This window comes from Hipposideros armiger, unplaced genomic scaffold (genome assembly GCF_001890085.2).
Source record: "Hipposideros armiger isolate ML-2016 unplaced genomic scaffold, ASM189008v1 scaffold_144, whole genome shotgun sequence".
Lineage (NCBI taxonomy): Eukaryota > Metazoa > Chordata > Mammalia > Chiroptera > Hipposideridae > Hipposideros > Hipposideros armiger.
This window is the reverse complement of record NW_017731494.1, coordinates 549,549-568,651: the sequence shown is the minus strand read 5'-3', so window position 1 is coordinate 568,651 and position 19,103 is coordinate 549,549. Positions and strand designations below refer to the sequence as shown.

Here is a 19,103-nt window from a genome sequence, read left to right as displayed (position 1 = left end):
GGAAGAGCACAATGATGGTGCCAACTTGGGCCAGTGAAGCAACGTCCTCCACAACTAGATTGAAGAACAAAACGACAGCAACTTGCCTGTTCCCCTTCCCCCAATTCCCCAGCACTGTTCCCATCCCCTCAATTCCCCAATAAAAATCTTAAAAAAAAAAAAAAATAGCCCTGGTGACAGAACTCACAAACAAAACAAAACCAATCCTGAAGGCTAAGACTCAAGCAATGTACACCTGACTTTTATGTAGTATATTAACCCTCATGTCTTTCTTCACATGGATTACATATCTCAGTAATAAAGGCAAGTATATTTATCTTGATATTATCATTATTCTCCCTTTATTTTAAATAAAGAGGATAAAACTGTCAATTTCCCTGAGAGTCCAGATGGGAGAGACCACATCATACTCATCGTTTGATTTGCAGCAGTAAAAAGTGTTTTGCATATATGAAATTGTATTTCTATTCTTCTTAAACTCAAGGTAGCCACAAAGTTATCACATCTACTCTTTTCCCAGTAAGTACATGTATGGGGAGGAGGTTTCCATGGGAAAGGTAAGAGCTTTCCCTCAAAATATTTCATTATAGAAAGAAAAAAAGAACACTCTTCCTAACAGGACTGCTGTCTCCATAAAGTGGGCGTGCAGAAGATGAGGTAATGATTATCACCAGATTAACAATTAGTACTTTTTGAAATTATGACTTCTGTGAGGCTGACCGAGTAGAAATATACACCTTCTGGGGCTTCCACTGCTTTTGGAAGAACTAACTAGAACTAACTAGCACCATTCATTAGGATGCAGTCTAAAGAAAACTGCGGAGGTTTTCAAACATGTACAATATTATACCTTTCGTGAACATTTGGTACTGTGAAGTTACCAAGTGTAGGACAGCTATAAATACTCAGATTAATGTGTAAAATCCTAATAAATACTGAGGAACTTACCTAGATTTATCCAAATTCCACCTGGCTTGAGTATTTTCCATATTGTGTCAATATAATCAATTACATTGTGAGCTGTGTCTATGAAGAAACAGGTAGCAATACAGTCCCAGGTATCTATTCAAGGAAAATCAAATTACTACATTTGTAATGTTATTTTGACTTTTAATTAATTCTACAAATGTACCAGTTATCTCTTACAGAGTATTTCATTTAACTGCAATGATATAGAAGCTAAATTGTTCCAATCAACTACTATAATCAAGGTAACCCAATAATCATTTATGAGATGCTTGGTAATTCATAAGTTATTAATCATTTTATAATCAATTTGGAAATCATTTTTGATAACCTATATCACTGTATATCTTTACCAAATGATATTTATGTTTTGTTTATAACCTATTCAACTTCTAGCCTTCACTTAAAATCAGTGAAGATGAAATCAGTCATTTGAATTTTAAAGTGTGACTTCAACCAATGTTTACCAATTCTGAAAGGTTTCAGAAAGATTGCATGGACTTGTTGGCAAATGAAAACGAGTGGCATCAAAATACTTAGAACATCCACCAGTTCTTCGGAGACTCCCTAGTGAAAATGGAGGGTGGAAGTAATCAGAGCAGGGGGTAGGAACCCAGCAGAGAACACGTGGAGGCTCTGGGCTGGCACACGGATAGACTGAACTGAAGGTGGGTGTCTGTACAAATGCTGGTACAATAAAAACACTGATCCAACCATGGGTTAACAACCTTCACCCATCTCTCTCAAACCTTGCTTCAAAAGAAAGTCGCTTTTCCTTGCCAAAGTGATATTTTCCATTATTTCACTCCTACTTTGAGACCTGATTCCTACTTTATCCCCAACACCTAACATCTTGCATCTCTCTCTACCTTCCCAGCACAGGTTTTCCCAAAGTCAGAGTTCTGGGAAAAATGAACAAAACCTTTACTATCTTGTTACTTTCCTGCTCCAATCCCTGCCAGGCTTCCTGTCTTTCTCAGAGTAGAACTCTGCCTCCCCAAACCCTCTCCAGCCTGATCTCCCACCACTGTACCCACTGCTCACTACCACCTCTGCCAAACAGCCAAAAGAACGCTCTAGCTCTCTTGAGCAGAACAAGCGCACTCCCAAACCCCTAATCCTCCTGCCTTTGCCATTCCCTCTGTCTGCAACATTTTCCTCCAAATATCTGAACGGCTGGCCTCTTCACTTTTTTGAGGTTCTTTGTTCCATGTTGTTTTTTTCCCCAGTTCTACTCTTAGGACGGTCTTCCCTGATAACTCTATATGACACAGCAGCCCCTCCCCAGTCCCTCATTGTCCCTTTTATCCTTAGTTGTCTTCCTCACAATGTTAATTTGTGATCGCCTCTCCCTATTAGAACACATAAGGTTCCCCATATACAAGAACTTTGTTTTGCCCACTGCTCTTTCCAATGCCTAGAACATATATGCTACTTAGCAGGTGCTCAACAAATACTTGTCAAATGAATGATTTGCTGATGCCATTACCATCTCCTTTTCTTTAATGCCTAGCTCAAATTTCTTCACTAGTTTGCCAGGCTGAAGTCCATACTTCACAGCCTGATTAAATCAAGGTCCCTCCACAATCTGGAAACAACCTACTTCTCTAGTCATACCTCTCATCAAATCTCCAAACAAACTTCCCTTTCCCTCCCTTCCAATCAGGTTGTTGTACCATCCCCAATGACCTTATTCATGCGAATCTCTGTGCATCTGCCTGCCTGGAATGCCACCCCTCTTTATCCTTCAAGTCACAGCCTCTCCACAAAGAACTCCCTTCTCACACTAACCCATTTCTACCGTTACTGCATTCATTACTCATTTGAACTTTGTTTACATGAAGCCTTATATTAATAGACCCAACAGTCTAAATTGCTTAATTGTGGGACCTTTTACTTCTGTATATTTCCCATCATTGCCTTTTATATGACCTTGAAAATATTCTAAATTGTCATTGAAGTATATACCTCATATTTTGTCATCAAAATGTACGCCCAAACTATGGCTCAGTATAAAATTAGTTCATTCAATTTAGAATAAGGGACAAGACCTTTAAAACACTTGCTTTAGACTTACTGCATTCTGAGTATATCTCCTGAAAATCTCCTGCTGTCATAGAAAAGTTAGAACCAGGAGGAAGACTGTGGGGGTCAACATCAGGGAAAAAGATGGGTCGAATCTGATCAGCTGACCTCCGGTTATTGCTAAACTGGTGGATCCAGGGATAAAGCTTATATTTATTAATTTCAGAACATCTGCAAAATATGAGCATAAAATTCAGTGTTAACTAAATATTTTACCAAAAAAATCTACTTTAAACACTAAAATATAATCTGTTTGATTGAAGGTTTACTTATATAATTCATTAATACTTAAAAAATGCTACCACTACCACCCCCCACACTGTTATCTGAAAAATGCACATATACATGCAGATGAGTAACCAATAATGAATTAAAAAACAGAAAAAAATTAAATTCTGAGATATGTTATTCACTCAAAGTTTTAAAAATGTATTTCCGAACTTCAAACTCAAGTAAAGAATAGTCCAAGTATTTTTTCCAAAGTGGTATGGGTTTTGTTTGCTACTTATTTTAATTATGCTGTACAACCCTCTCCCTTTTACCTTCTCCTTATCCCCTAACTCATACTGCCACCAAGACAACATGTTTTTTAAACAGGCAGCTATTACTTTTTCTCTAACACTCCTCTTCTGGCTTTAAAAATAACAACTCTTTTCCACTACTTACTAAAAGAGGCCACTGAAGTTCTGAGAGATCTCTCCAACTCAGTCATGTGAGCTTATTTGGCCATTTTATAAGAATTTGATTAAGAGGAAAGAAGTTATAATTGCTACACTGCACTCTTATTCCACTGAAGAAACAAAAGGGTGAAGAAGTTTACGAAACAATGAGAAAATATTCCTTCCTGGATTATACTTAGTCCTGAAATTCTGCACAGAAATCATTTCGCGTTCATGGAATGCCAAATCACTAAAGCCACTTACCCATCCTGTTCAAAATTCTGTTAACTAGGCAACTGATTAAAACGGATAACTGTATATAAGCAATTTTATTTTAATATAATATCTATGATATATACCATAATTAAGTACTATGTACTTATCTTCAAATTCAGAATTGTTCAAAAATAGGTAAGTCAATCTGATTCTGAGAAATTACTATTTCTAGCAAAAAGTAAATTAAATACCTGTTGAGTACAAAGTTGGAAGAAAAGAGCATAAAAAAACTCCATTCATTTCCTTGACAAGCATAACCTAGCATAGCTATTTCCCAGGCCAGTCTTCCTAGTCCAGCACCAGGTACCAGAATATTTACTTTAGAAGGATCCCTGAAATGAAATAAGGCAATTATGTCCAACCCCTTAAAGAAAAAAAAAAAGACAAAATCCACATTAACAACTAGAAACTTAGATATTTAATAATAAGCTCACTCAAGACTCTACTTAAAATTGAGAACTACTTCTAAATATCAATGAAAAAGAAAAGTATAAGGAATTATATGTTCAGATATCAGGTGAGGGTTTTAGTCCCAAAATATTATTTTTCAGAAAAAATGTAGTCACCTTTTTTCTGAAGACTTATGAAGACACTCAGTCCTAGCAGCTGTCACCTGAACAACTGTCTTAGGAAGACAAATTATCCCAAAGGGATCCCAATATGTACAAAGAAATTGAACAAAATTATTTTATCATGAGACAGTAAAAGAAAACTTAGCTTTATTTCTAAATTCTATATGTAATACATTGGTTTATGTTAACTATTAAATAGATTAAATATATATAAATTTTAATGTGTCAGGTATATCTTTAAAAGCTTCTATTTCAGTTGGCAAAAGAATTGGAGGAGGGGATATTCTCATGGGGAAAATGGGGAGCTGCCTTCTAATTGATACGACATACGTATCATACCAAACCAGTGGGATACAACCAAACTGTTCTCCACTTATTAGCATCACTCTACCACAACTTTACTTTGCTATAAAATCCAATATTCCACTTTCAAACTGCTAAAAATTAGCCTTGTCAAAGCAAGGCTTTCTCTGGGCTTCTGGTAAATCACTATAGCCCTAAAGAAACTAAAATAATATTCTTACAGAAAACCAAAGAAAAATGTGTGATCAGCTGTCATGTCAATTAAAAAGGAATTTCATAATTGTCTGTAGTCCCCAAATTTAGTTCATAAACCAAATCCAATTTCCGAATCTACTCCTATGTACAATTCTTTTCTATCTTTAAACTACATGGTCTTTAAGTTTAACGGTGTGCTCCAAACAGCACCAGGGCTGCTTACTAGTCGCCCCTATGATAACCTTAGCATTTCCCACTTTGGAATGAAAAAGAAACAAACTATGGAGCTTTTGGAAATTCTGTCTACAAATATAGTAACATGGGAATTTTCCTGGGATCATTCAGTCTTAAATATGTATATATGGAACATGTATTTGTATAACAACCTTAACCAAGTTTATTTAGTTTGTTTCACTGTTGAATTTTACGTATACGGTAAGGCATAAACCGAAATTTGTTAAAAATGGTTTGACAAATAGGATTATGATTAGTAAGACATCCTTTAATGCTTGATATGGGCAAACTAATGCCAAGGTGCCATGTGATAGTTTTCACTAAAATGCCTTCTTCTCATTCTAGACTATACACAATGTGAGTGTGCGTGTGTGTGTGTGTGTGTGTGTGTGTGTGTGTGTGTGTGTGAACACTAATTTTTAATGAAAAGAATGGGTACATCTTCTCACTTTGTTCAGGCCTACCTATACGGTCATCTAAGAAAAACATACAAAATTTGAATATTAGAGTTTGAAAAACTCCTAGCTGTAGAACTCTGTGCTACCTCTTATATGAAGGACTGGCCACTGAGGCACCCACCCAGGCCTCTCTGTCTCATTTCCCAACCCCAGCAGACCCATCCAAACTCTTAACTCTCCAGAATTACCTCTTTTTTCAGTTCCCATTTGCCCAATCAAAAAACATGCATTTCTCCCAAGTGGCTGTTTTCAGCTTAGATTTTTTTTAAAAAATCAAAGCAATGCAACAGAAAGAAAAAGGATTTGCAAATAAATTCACAAAGTACTTAAATCTTTATAAAAATAATCACTAAATCAATTTCTGAATGGCTAATCATGATTCTTAATTGCTGATCATGAGTAAAAAAATTGCCGCGCAGAAGCACCTAAATGAATCTCAATGGCATGGAGTAAAAAAGCCCATTTTAAAAGGGTAACATTCTATATGGTTCCAGTTATGACTGTCTCAAGAACACAAAACTCTAGTGTGATAGATGAGCAGTTACCACAGGTTAAGTGTGGGGAGTGTGTCAATATGAAGGGAAACATGAGGGTTTTTTGAGGAGTGATGAAACTTGTTTCCTGTTGATGGTGGTTATGAAAATCTACATGTTAAATCTCTTAGAACTATACACCAAAAAGGTAAATTTTACTGTTAATTAAAAAAAATACCATGGAGAAATTATAAATCATGTTAAACTTAAGGACAAGTTGTGTTAATAATGGTACCAATTATTTTATTAACTTAAGGAGTCAACTTTATTACTGCTGTTATCAAATTCTCCCTAACTAATCACATAGAACTCTCTACCCCCACCTTGTGGCAAAAATTTTCTGCATAAAACTTCTATTGAACAGCTGTCATCAAGCCCAGGAACACAGAATATATCAAGGCCCTATCTTGAGGGCCTTGGGTTAGTAGAAAGCTATCTATTATTTGTATTATGACAAAAAGGATCTCAGTGGGCATATAAAGGGAGACATTAAAACAAACTCTCTAGAATTGAAAAAATGATCAAGAATTAAGCAATGAATATGCAAGATGAATAGAGATTTTCCCTAAATCTTTGTTCTTAGTTTGTTTTTTTTCATTTGGGTCTTTATATAAGGCATATTAATGGCATAATGGAAAGTTCCTCTAATTATAATGTATATGAAACTAAGTCACTCTAAAAAGCAGTTTTGGCTATGGATCCTTATAAAGTCTAGGACATTTATTTCTATGAAGGTATTTCTGTGGAGAATAAGAGATACATAAATCTAACTATAGACCTTTAGGATGAGCTGAGTTTAACCTCAGCTAAAACTTGGAAAACCAGGAATAGAGGCATATAATTAATATACGGCTCAATGATCAGATATTGACTGCTGGAGGTTCTTAGCAAAACTAAGTAAGCAAACAAGTTTACCTAGTTATTAAGGTCCAACTATGAAGAAGCAGTGTACTATAAATGCAACACCCCTGGATAATAATGGTAGGCGTCTCAACAGTTTATTCCACACAAGCAAGGAGAAGGAAGGGTACATCTGTAAGGACAGAACAGAGCGCCACTGTGTCTTAAGAGGCTGTGGATCCCGTTTGCATTATCCCCTGTGCTCTACCTATTTTACCAGCAGTAAATGTTCTTCAGAGTGGTTTCCTTTATTGGACACAATGATTTTGGCATTGCAGTTGCAGATTAGCAAATTACAAAACAAAATACTTTCTCTTGTTGGGTCAACATGACACTTGGCTGACCCCTGGTGGTAGAAGTATGCACTACCTTCAAGCATCAAAAGGGTTCATTCAATTCTGATTGAATCATAGCAACATACTGTCCAACACAGTAAAAGCCACTAAGCTACTTGTGGCTGGCTACTGAACACTTAAAATGTTGCTAGCTCTAATTGAGATGTGCTGCAAGTATAAAATGATACCAGATTTCAAAAACTTAGTATAAAAAAAGGAATATAAAATACCTCATTAATAATCTTGTATACTCAAGTCGAAATATTTTAGATATACAGGGTTATTAAAGTGCATTAACTTCACTCATTTCTGTTTACTTTTATATAGCTATTAGAAAATTAAAAATAACATGTCGTTTGAATTATATTTCTATTGACCAGAGCTGGTCTAAACAGAGAAATTGTAAAAGCACAACTTTCAGCAAAAAAAAAAAAATTTGTGAAATGTCACAAACCACTACATGAACTTTTAAAACATACAGGATAACATATGTATTTTTAGGGGTATATGAGCATATAGTTAATGTACGAAGGTAAGATAAGAGTAACAAACAATTCATGTTCATTGTTATCTCTGGAAATAGAGAAGAATGTACTCTGTATGTGGTTTGCAGGGCAGTTTCAACTGTACCTGTAATGTTTCTTTAAAAAAATACTCCAAAAAATCTTAAGTAAATATAACAAAATATCAAAGTTTAATAGAGCTAGTTGTTGTAATACTGTTTTAAGTAGAAAATGGGTTGAAATCAGGATTAGGATTTAGCCCCTTCAAAAATACAGTCCCAACTTACCTCTTACTCCCAACAAAAAAACTCCATGTATCAGCCAAACTTCTCACCAATTCCATAAAACACTTTCTCACCTTAATTTTTAGAGCTCCTACACCCCCATAGAAACTCAGGTTAAATTATCGCCTTATCGATGAAGTCTCTCCCAAATATCCCGGGCAAAGCTTGAGCTCATTTCTCGATGCTTTCAGTACTTCATTCATACCAGTTATATTGTAGTTTATATGTCAAGTTCTTCACTTTGCTTCTTTCATTTAATACAGGAGTCAGTAAGTGTGACCCACAGGCTAGTCATCTGTTTTTGTAAACAAGGTTTGATTGGAACATAGCCATTAGGTACTGTCTATGGCTGCATTCCTATGACAACAGAACTGAGCAGTCCACAGAGATCACACTGCTGGCAAAGCCTAAAATATTTACTAGCTGGCCCTTTAAGAAAAAGTTTACCAATCCTGATCTAAGGCATCTTGAACCTCTTTCCTTATCATTACACAGAACTTTCTTAATCTGTTTTATGGCTGAATAAGTATTCTATTGCATGATCGTACAATAACGTTATAAAAACCTGCTAATTAAGAACATTTAGATTTTTTCCTGTCTTTTGTTAATCTGTTAAAACTAATATCCTTACATACTTTCCCACATGCAGGAGTATATGTATCTGTAGAAAGCTTCTCCAAGACTGAATGTCAAGAGTCTTTTAAAAGACATACATTTCATTTTTCTTAATAATTACCAAGTTGCCTCCATAAAATTTTACTAATTTATTCTTCCATCAGCAACATGTGTTTCCTTGCATTTTCACTACGTTATATACCTTCTAAATCTTCACAATGTAGTAAGTGAAAAAAGGCATCTCAGTGAGGCTTTTACACTTGCATTTTCTTATGAGATTGAGCATCTTATATTTCCTTTTCTGTGAATTGTCTACTTAAACTATTTTTCTATTAAGTTATTAGTATTGAATTGTTTTTCCACTGAGTTATTACTCTAGATTTGTTTAAGCACTTGAAATCTTGTATTGTATGAGCTTAAGATTTTGATTTGAAACAAATCTGAAATACGTATCTGTATTTAGTCTAAGGGAGCTTTCAGGATGAGGGAGAAGTGTATTTTCAGTCTCTAAGCTACTCGTATTGGCAGTCTACATTCCCTTCATTTTCTCTTTTAAAATGGCTTCTTTTAGCTAAACGAGTTCTTTCATAAATTATAACTTATATTCCTTATTTTGATAATCCAAGTGGAAAAATGCTTATTTTTAAAGCTATATATATTTTTTCCTAATGTCCAACTATATAAAAGAAAAAAATATATTCAATATAGTCAATAGTATACCAATATCTTCTTGGGGTGTTAAGACATATATTAAAAGGCAAACAAATTTTCCTACCACAAACAAAATATCACTTCAAATTCTTCTAAAATAGAATGAGTTAATGAAATTAAGATTTTTCAGGGTTTGCATCCAATTTCAGAATTCATAAGAGAACATGATTCTACATGGTTGTGATTTCTCATTTCAAGTAGGACTCAAACTTAGGAATCTCTTTTTCATTAGCACCTATAAAACTTATAGCACTAAATCCTTAAGCTAATAACTATTGAAGTGTTTGGCACTCAGCACAATTAAAATAGCATTTGCTTATGTAATAAATAGACCCCAATACAAACATCAATCTGTGATTTCAAAGGTCCTTGGGCTTGCAGACCCGGGCATTTAAAAATTCTAAACAGGTACAAATTGGACAAACTGATAAGACAAATGTGTTTTCATAGGAAAAATATTTTAATGATCACAGGTATAGTTAATTCTATACATATTTAAGTAAACTATCTTTTATAAACACCTCAGTTAGAAAAGGCCTTTATTGAAATTTCAAAAAGAAAAGAACACAATCAAAAGGCTAACTGACATAAATTTGAGTCAATCCAGCCAATGTAAAGATATCAAATGATTGCTGTAGCACAAACAGAATACTGGAAATTTATCCGAGACCTAAACTTGACCAGGATTTATCTAGAATCAACCTGGATTCTGAAGGGCTATAATTATGTCCCTTTTTTGGAATTTGGAGTTTACTTTTTATGGCAAAGTTATGACTTTAATATGGACACAGACTTTACTGTGTTTTATTTGCTTTATTTTTAAAGGTTTTTTGATAGTTCATCTTATCTACTATAAGGAAACCAATCTAAATTAAACTGGCAAAACAAATGACATAGGAAGAAATGTGTGAAATTCCCACTGGGTTCAAGAATGGCAAGAAAGGAGTTTAATATTCTGGTACACTTCATTTAAAGTTTCGATATCTCTATCCCTTGTATAAAATTGATTACTTTCAGAAAAAGGGAAATGGGTGGCTGGGTAACAATTATGGGAAGGAGAGTTTATATCCTTTGAAACCTTTTAAATTTTGAACCCTGTGAAATGTTTTACCTATATAAGAAAAACGTTTAATTATTCTCTTATACCTTACTAACTACTTTTCAAAAACAAAGATATTTTGAATTTTGAGAAACATCTGGACTTTATGTTTACAGAAGCCATTAAACTATTATCTATTATTTTATAGAGCAGAACACTGAATATACACATTGAGAGAGTACCAACTAGAAACTTTAAGAATATAATACCCCTTTGAGGAAACAATGTTTGTAAAGTTCATAAAACTTGTAACATTTTAAAACAATGAAAAATAACAAAACGTAAGAGATTAAATCATAATTCTAACAGTTGTAGAGTATTTAATGTAGGACCATTAATAAAATCAACAAAATAACCTGTAGCATTTATGAAGGTGAACAAAGGTAGACTTTAAGAACTGAGTAAAGTTTATTTATTCCAACTTAAGCCATGAGTCCTCAAAACAAGCCTTACTGAGGAAGATTTCATATCTTATAAAGAAGAATTAAAAGCAGGTTTCAATGTTGCCACCTCAATATTCCATGGGTACAGGGGCAAAGATGCTCCTAACAAAGAAAAGTCCTTGACTAGACTGGTGAATTCTACGAAACATTTAAAGAATAATGAACATCAGTTCTTTTCAAATTCTCCGAAAAAAACTGAAGAGGAGGGAGAATTTCCTAATTCGTTCTATGAGGTCAGCATTATCCTGATACCAAAGTCAAATAATGGCATCACAAGAAAAAAATTCACAAGGATTTTCACAAAAGAAATAAGATGTATATGCCTTATATATATAGATGCAAAAATCCTCAACAAAATATTAGCAAATTGAACCCTAGAACATATTAAAAGAATTATTCAGCATGACCACGTGGGATTTATCTCAGTAATGCAAGGGTGCATTAACATAAGGAAATCAATGTAATATATCACATTAAAAGAATAAAGAATAAAAAAAAATCACAATCCATTCATTTGACATAGAAAAGGCATTTGACAAAATGTAACACCTTTCATGATAAAAAAACAAAAACAAAAACAAAACCCTCAGGACAGTAGGAGTAGAGGGAAAATTCCTCAATATGACAAAGGGCATTTATGAAAAACCCACTGCTAACATCATACTCAATGAAGAAAGACTGAAAGTTTTCCCTCTAAGACCAAGAACAAGATAAGGATGTCCCCTTCATCACTGCTATTCAACATTGTACTGTAAGTTCTAGCCAGAGCCATTTTTCTAATGGGAAAGGAAGAGGTGAAAACTATCTCTGTTCACAGGTGACATATCTTGTATGTAGAAAATCCCAATGAATCCACAAGAAAGCTACTAGAGCCAATAAACAAATTAAGCGAAGTTGCAGGGTATGAGATCAACACATAAAAATCAGTTGTTTCTATACATCATCAATGAGCAATCCAAAAAGGAAATTAAAAATGCAATTCCAGGGCCGGCTGAGTGGCTCAGTTGGTTTAGAGCTCACTCAAGAGTTTGAGCTCTGAGCAACAGCGGTTCGAGTCCCGGCCCGAGCTGAGCAGCCACTGAGCTGCCAACAGTGGCAGGATGGCTCAGCTAAAATAATAAAAAAATAAAAAATAAAGACTCAAAAAATGCAATTCCATTTACAACACCATATAAAAGAACGAAATACTTAGGAATAAATTGAACCAAGGAGGTGAAAGACTTGTACACTGAAAACTATAAAACACTGCTGAATGGTATCAAGAAGATCTAAATAAACGGAAACATCTTGTATTCATGGATAGAAAGATTTAACCTTGCTAAGATGTCATACTACCTAAAACAATCTACATATTCAACACAACTCCTAACAAAATTCCAATAGCCTTTTTCACACAAAGGAAAAGCTGATTCTGAAATTCATATTTGTACGAAACTACAAGAGGCCCCAAATAGCCAAAACAATCTTGAAAAAGAACACATTGTAGGACTCATTATTGAATTCAAACTTATGAAGCTACAGAAATTAAAATAGTAAAGTACTGGCATATGGGCAGGCTTACAGATCAAGGAAATACAAAGCCTGGAAATAAACCCTTACCTATAATAGATGGTCAATTGATTTTCAACAACAGCATGGAGACGTTTCAATGGAGAAAGGACAGTCTTTTTTAACAAATGGTGCTGGGAAAATTGGATATCCACATTTAAAAGAATGAAGTTAGGCCCTTATTTTATATCATATACAAAAATTAACTCAAAATTAATCAAAGACCTAAACTTAAGCCTAAAACTGTAAAACTCTTAGAAGAAAATATTAGGAAAAATCTTCATGACATTGGATTTGGCAATGATTTCATGGATATGACATGAAAAGCAAAACAACAAAAGAAAAAAAATAGACGAACTGGACTTCATTAAACAGATAAAATTTTGTACATCAAAGGACACTAACAAGAAAGCAAAAAAGACAACATATAGAATGAGAGAAGATATTTACAAATCATGTATCTGACAAGGGATTGCAAAAAAAGAAGTCAAAGATCACACAATCTCATCTATGACAAACCATCTTTGATCCAGATATAATAATATTAAAAGCATGAAGAGATAGATATATAAAAAATCAGAAGCCCCAACCATACTATGTTCTCACTAATAAAACTGGAATACAAAATGCATGAACAAGTCCATAGACAATAAAAATGTAAATTAAAACTTTGTCAAATGAGTATTATATATGTCAAGTAGTACCAGTAGCTGAAGTATATGAAATCTGTTTAGCTCTGAAGCCTATGAATAAACTTTTCTAGAAAAACATCACTAAAAAACTTCTTCCTAAGTTGTATCTGCAGAGCACAAGAAAAAAAAGGCAATGAATTATTACTTATACTATCCCTGAATCTGGGACATTAGATATTTAGATATGCAGAAATAAAGTGTTTTGTTTTTTTTTTCCAACATCTGATAACATCGCTGGAATAATAATAAATTCAACTGTGCTTTCAAAATTACTTGCTCACTGAGCTATTTCTCACACCCAGAATACTATGTCTGATCAAGAAATATTTATAGAATTAATTTTCCGGTCAAGATGGCAGAGTAGGTAAATGCTGTGTTTGCATCCTCTCACAACCACATCAAAATTACAACTGAACTACAGAACAACCATCTTTGAGAATTGCCTCAAGTCTAGTTGAACGAAAATCCTATAACTAAGGATATACAAAAGAAGCCACCTTGAGACTGGTAAAGATGTGAAACGGGCTGGTCCCACACCCATGTGTGGCAGTTAAAAATTGAAAGGGATATCTCGGCTGAAGAGGTTCCCCACTAAGAAGCCTGGGGTCCCAGGTCCACACCAGGCCTCTCAGCCCAGGGTTCAGTACCAGGAAGAGAAGTCACAACTTCTGGTTGTGAAAACCAGTGGAGATTGTGGCTGAGTGAGATGGAGGATCTGGTGGAGTCCCAGGCGCTCCTCTTAAAAGGCCTGTGCACAAACTTACTTGCTGTCAGACTCACTCGATCTGAGCTCCAGCACTGTGGCAGCAGCTCAAAAGGTACCAGGGACATATGGGGAGAACCTGAATTGTCTGGCTTCAAGGCGAGGGCTGGAGGGACAGCTTTCTCCTAGAGCAGCGGTTCTCAACCTGTGGGTCGCGACCCCTTTGGGGGCCGAACGACCCTTTCACAGGGGTCGCCTAAGATCATCGGAAAGCAAAAAGATATTTACATTACAATTCATAACAGTAGCAAAATTAGTTATACAGTAGCAACGAAAATAATTTTATGGTTGGGGGTCACCACAACATGAGGAACTGTATTAAGGGATTGTTGCGGCATTAGGAAAGTTGAGAACCGCTGTCCTAGACAGAAGTACTGGCAGAGCCAGTGTTCCTTTGTTGAGCCCTACTCCATCCAGTGTAAATACTTAGGCAGGTACCATATTTGAGTCTCCATCAACACTTTTCACCTAGCGCTGGTGATTCCCTGAGACCCCTCCCCATCCAACTTTTGGACCCACGCAAGCTGCTTCAGGGACTTTTCCATACAAATGGCCTGTCTTGGCTCATGCTGCAGAGTTTTCTAAAATCTCTCAAAGGTTCACAAACCCCAAACAAGCAGCATTTGGCCTCAGTGTGCCCTGTACCTCTAATTAAGCAGCCCCAAGCCTGGCACTAGTGGCAGCCAGACTTGTGTCTCAGCTTTGCCTGTCCCAGGCACGTCTAAGCCCAGAGTGAGTAGCAGCCATCTGTAGATTGCTTTATGGTTCATACCAGGTGGCACCGGGCAGGGCACAGGTTGTGTCTGAACTTGGGCTGTAGCGGGGCCCTCCTCGGAGGCCCCAAGGCCGGCATGCACAGTGGCTGGCTTCAGACCAAGATGGAGCACCACCCAGCCGCCTCTGCGGACAACATACCCAATGGGCACACTGGGCAGGCACCAGAGCCCTGCTAACGCAAACCCTGCTCCATAGGGTCAGCCCCTGCACAACAGCTCCTCCACTGCAGTCACAGTCAGTCCTCACACCCAATCAGCCTGAGGGTCAGTCCCTCCTACTGACATGCAAACAGCAACCAAGGATCAACTACAACAGGAGGGCACACGCAACCCACACAAGGGACACACCTGCAGCTCCTGGCTCAGGCGACCATGGAAGAATGCACCACTAGGTCCCACAGGACACCTATTATGCAACTACTCTACTAAGACCAGGAAACAAAGACCTACCTAATACATAGAAACGTACGCAGGGAGGCAGCCAAACTGAAGAAACAAAGAAACACGTCCCAAATAAAAGAAGAGAACAAAGCTCCAGAAAAAGAACTAAACAAAATGGAAACATGCAATCTACCAGACACAGAATTCCAAATACTGGTTATAAAGATGCTCAATGATCTCAGGGAGAACTTCAACAAAGAGATAGGAAATGTAAAAATGGATAGAAAACAAAAAAAGCACCAGTCGGAAATGAATAATATAATAACTGAAACAATGAATACCTTAGAGGGAATCAACAGTAAATTAAATGAAGCAGAGGAGTGCTTCAGTGATTTAGAAGATAAGGTAGCAGAAAACATCTAATCAGAACAGCAGAAAGAAAAGGGAATCAAAAAAAATAAGGATAGTTTAAGGGGCCTTTGGGACAGCATCAAGCGTACTAACATTCGCATCATAGGGGTACCAGAAAAAGAGATAGAGCAAGGAATGAAAACCTGGTTGTCTGAAATGAAAGACTAGAACAAAGAAATCTGAAGAAATAATGAGGGAAAACTTCCCTAACCTGAAGGAAACAGACATACAACCCAAGCAGCACAGAGAGTCCCAAACAAGATGAACCCAAAGAAGCCCACACCAAGACACATCATAATTAAAATACCAGAGGTTAAATACAAAGAGGGATTCTTAAAAGCAGCAAGAGAAAAAAGCAGTTAGTTATCTATAATGGAGCTCCCATTAGACTATCAACTGATTTCTCAAGAGAAACTTTACAGGCCAAAAGGGGTTGGCAGGAAATATTCAGTGATAAAAAGCACAGGCCTACAACTGTTATAATCCCCTCCCTTTGAGTGTGTCCAGGACCTATGAGTTGCTTCTAGCCAACAGATGTCACTTCTGAGATTATGTTACATTATGTAAGACTCCATTTGGAGGCTGCTTGCTCTCGACTTCCTTGCTGTTTTAATAAAGTGGCCACTTGTAAAAGCCCAAAGACAAGGAACTATGAAGGCTTCTAGGAGCAGAGGCAAGTTTTCAGCCCATAGTCAACAAGAATCCAGGGCCTACAATGAAATAAATTCTGCCAGCACTAGTGAGCTTAGAAGTAGATACTTCCAAAGTCAAGCATCTCTATGAGAACATAGCTAGCAGACATCTTGATTGCAGTCTTATAAGGCCACACACAAGGAACTCAGTTAAGTCTTACCCAGACTTCTAACTTATAGAAACTGTGAAATAATAAGTGTGTGCTGTTTTAAGCAGTTAAATTTGTTACATAGCAATGGATAACTAATACACAAACCATGCTACATACACATTTACCTTTCAGATACAGGAATCCCACATCTAAGAATTTACACTACAGATATACCTCCAACAATGCCAAGATTCATATGCATAAGGTTATTAATTGTAGCATTATTTATCATTGTAAGATACTGCCAACTACTTGAATAACCAAATATAGGAGATTGGTTGAAGTACTCTAAAACTGTAAAAAAAAAACAACTGAGGAAAACCTCCATGAACTGATATGCAGCTATTTCTAGGATATATTAAGTGAAAAAAACAAAGTGCAAAATAAAATACACAGTATGCTACATTCTGTGTATGAAAAAAGGGCGTACTTAAAGAGAAAAACATTTATCTGCTTACTTTCATAAAAAAACTAAAAAAGGATAAAGAACAAATCAATGATACTGATTACCTATATGTGGTGCGGAACTGGGGTTGGGGAGTGAGATGGAGTATAGTAGGAATAGGGGAGGGAATGGTACTTTTTCTGAATATTACTGTTTTATCTAGTTTTGCCTACTTTGATAGTTCACAAATCAAAAAATAAAAATAAATCAACAAGGATGAGGTGGGGACCGGGGACACACAACCCTAACTGAAAGCAATCCGAAACAAATAAACCTCAATGTACTGAATTTCAAATAAAAAATAACTACACTGAGGGTGAAGGGGTTGAAGGGGAGCTAATATGAATAAATAGTGAAGCATATTTTTATTACATACTCTTGGTTTAGGGAGAAAAATAATGGCTAGCAAATCTTGAACTCCTTTTGGTAGTTCTGTTTTTCATAGTGGTACGGAGTTAGCAATTCTGAAACAATTTTGTCTGTATTATGATTGAGTGAATGAGTAAATGTACTGATGCTGTCAGAAGCCAGGGTCCTCAACTGTGGATAAAAGCAGACAGATATAAAGAATGAGGGAGTCAAAGAGGAACCAAATGGGGTTGGATTGGAATTGGAGGTATCAGTATGCATTCATGATTTCTAGTGTGTGTGTGTCTCTGTGTGTGTGTGTGTGTGTGTGTGTGTGTGTGTGTGTGTGTGTGTGTGTGTGTGTGTTTCTGTCCACTGAAAGGCCCAGAAGCAATGACATTAATATATTAATATTAACAACGAACATGCCTAGTGCCAGTTCTTGGTTTCTATATATCACTCTGCATTAAAAGGAACCAGGTCCTTAAAAAAGTACTGAGGGCTGGCCGAGTGGCACGATGGTTAAGAACTGGCTTGGGACGCCAGAGGGCCCCGGTTCGGATCCCACATATGAGGGCCAGTGACACTGCCCTCTACAGCTAAGATGCTGAACAACAGCTCGACCTGAAGCTGGGCTGCCGTGAGTCGCTGGCGACGGTGTAGGCTGCAGCCCCTGTGGCAGTGGGTTGCCATGGGCTACCGTATGTAGCCAGCAGCCAGCGTGAGCGGCCAGCAGCTGCAGTGAGCGGCCGTCCAGAAGCCGGCGATTGATCTGCCTCGCCCAGGAAGAGCACAATGATGGTGCCAACTTGGGCCCGTGAAGCAATGTCCTCCACAACTAGACTGAAGAACAAAAGGACAGCAACTTGTCTGTTCCCCTTCCCCCAATTCCCTAGCGCTGTTCCCATTCCCCCAATTCCCCAATAAAAAACCTTTAAAAAAAAAAAATACTGAGTTCCAGGACTGACCTAAGGAAGATACAAGATGGGCTGGATATACCTTATTGTGTTAGAAAGTAAGGAAGTGCTTAAAAAAAAGGAAGACTGGGGCATGCCATGCCAAAAGGACATAGGAGCCAAATAAAGGGACTCCTTTTGGCCAAATATAAGGCAATATGAAAACAAAATAAAAAAGCAATATCAGGCCGGCCAAGTGGTGCGTTGGTTAAGAACTGGCTTGGGATGCCAGAAGGCCCCGGTTCGGATCCCACATATGAGGGCCAGTGACACTGCCCTCCATAGCTAAGATGCTGAACAGCTCAACCTGGACCTGGGTTGCCATGAGTCACCGGCGGTGGCATAGGCTGCAGGCCCTGCTGCAGTGGGTTGCCATGGGATACCGTGTGTAGCCAGCAGCCAGCGTGAGCGGCCAGCAGCCACCGTGACTGGCCGTCCAGAAGCCGGCGACTGATGTCCCTCACCCGGAAAGAGCGCAATGATGGTGCCAACTTGGGTCAGTGAAGCAACGTCCTCCACAACTAGACTGAAGAACAAAAGGACAGGAACTTGTCTGTTCCCCTTCCCCCAATTCCCCAGCGCTGCTCCCATCCCTAATTCCCCAATAAAAAAATCTTTAAAAAAAAAAATCAATAATAATGGGTTATAACCATTGAATATAACTGAATAAAATGAACCATGAGTCCTTCCTGATAATAGATATATTGATATAGTAGATGCTGACTGATCATTGTAGTATTAAATTACCATTCCACAGCCACCATAGCA

At 37.0% G+C, this 19,103-nt stretch overlaps 1 protein-coding gene across 1 annotated transcript in view; it reads right to left on the bottom strand.

The window, feature by feature from the left end:
* Positions 1–19,103, bottom strand: part of CARNMT1 (carnosine N-methyltransferase 1) — a 43,536-nt gene that overhangs the window by 12,455 nt on the left and 11,978 nt on the right. Inside the window, exons 4-6 of the mRNA XM_019650683.1 lie at positions 4,178–4,318; positions 3,044–3,222; positions 949–1,062 (exon numbers count right to left, since the gene is read on the bottom strand). Coding sequence (XP_019506228.1) covers positions 949–1,062; positions 3,044–3,222; positions 4,178–4,318 — 434 coding nt within the window. The remainder of the gene's footprint in view (positions 1–948; positions 1,063–3,043; positions 3,223–4,177; positions 4,319–19,103) is intronic.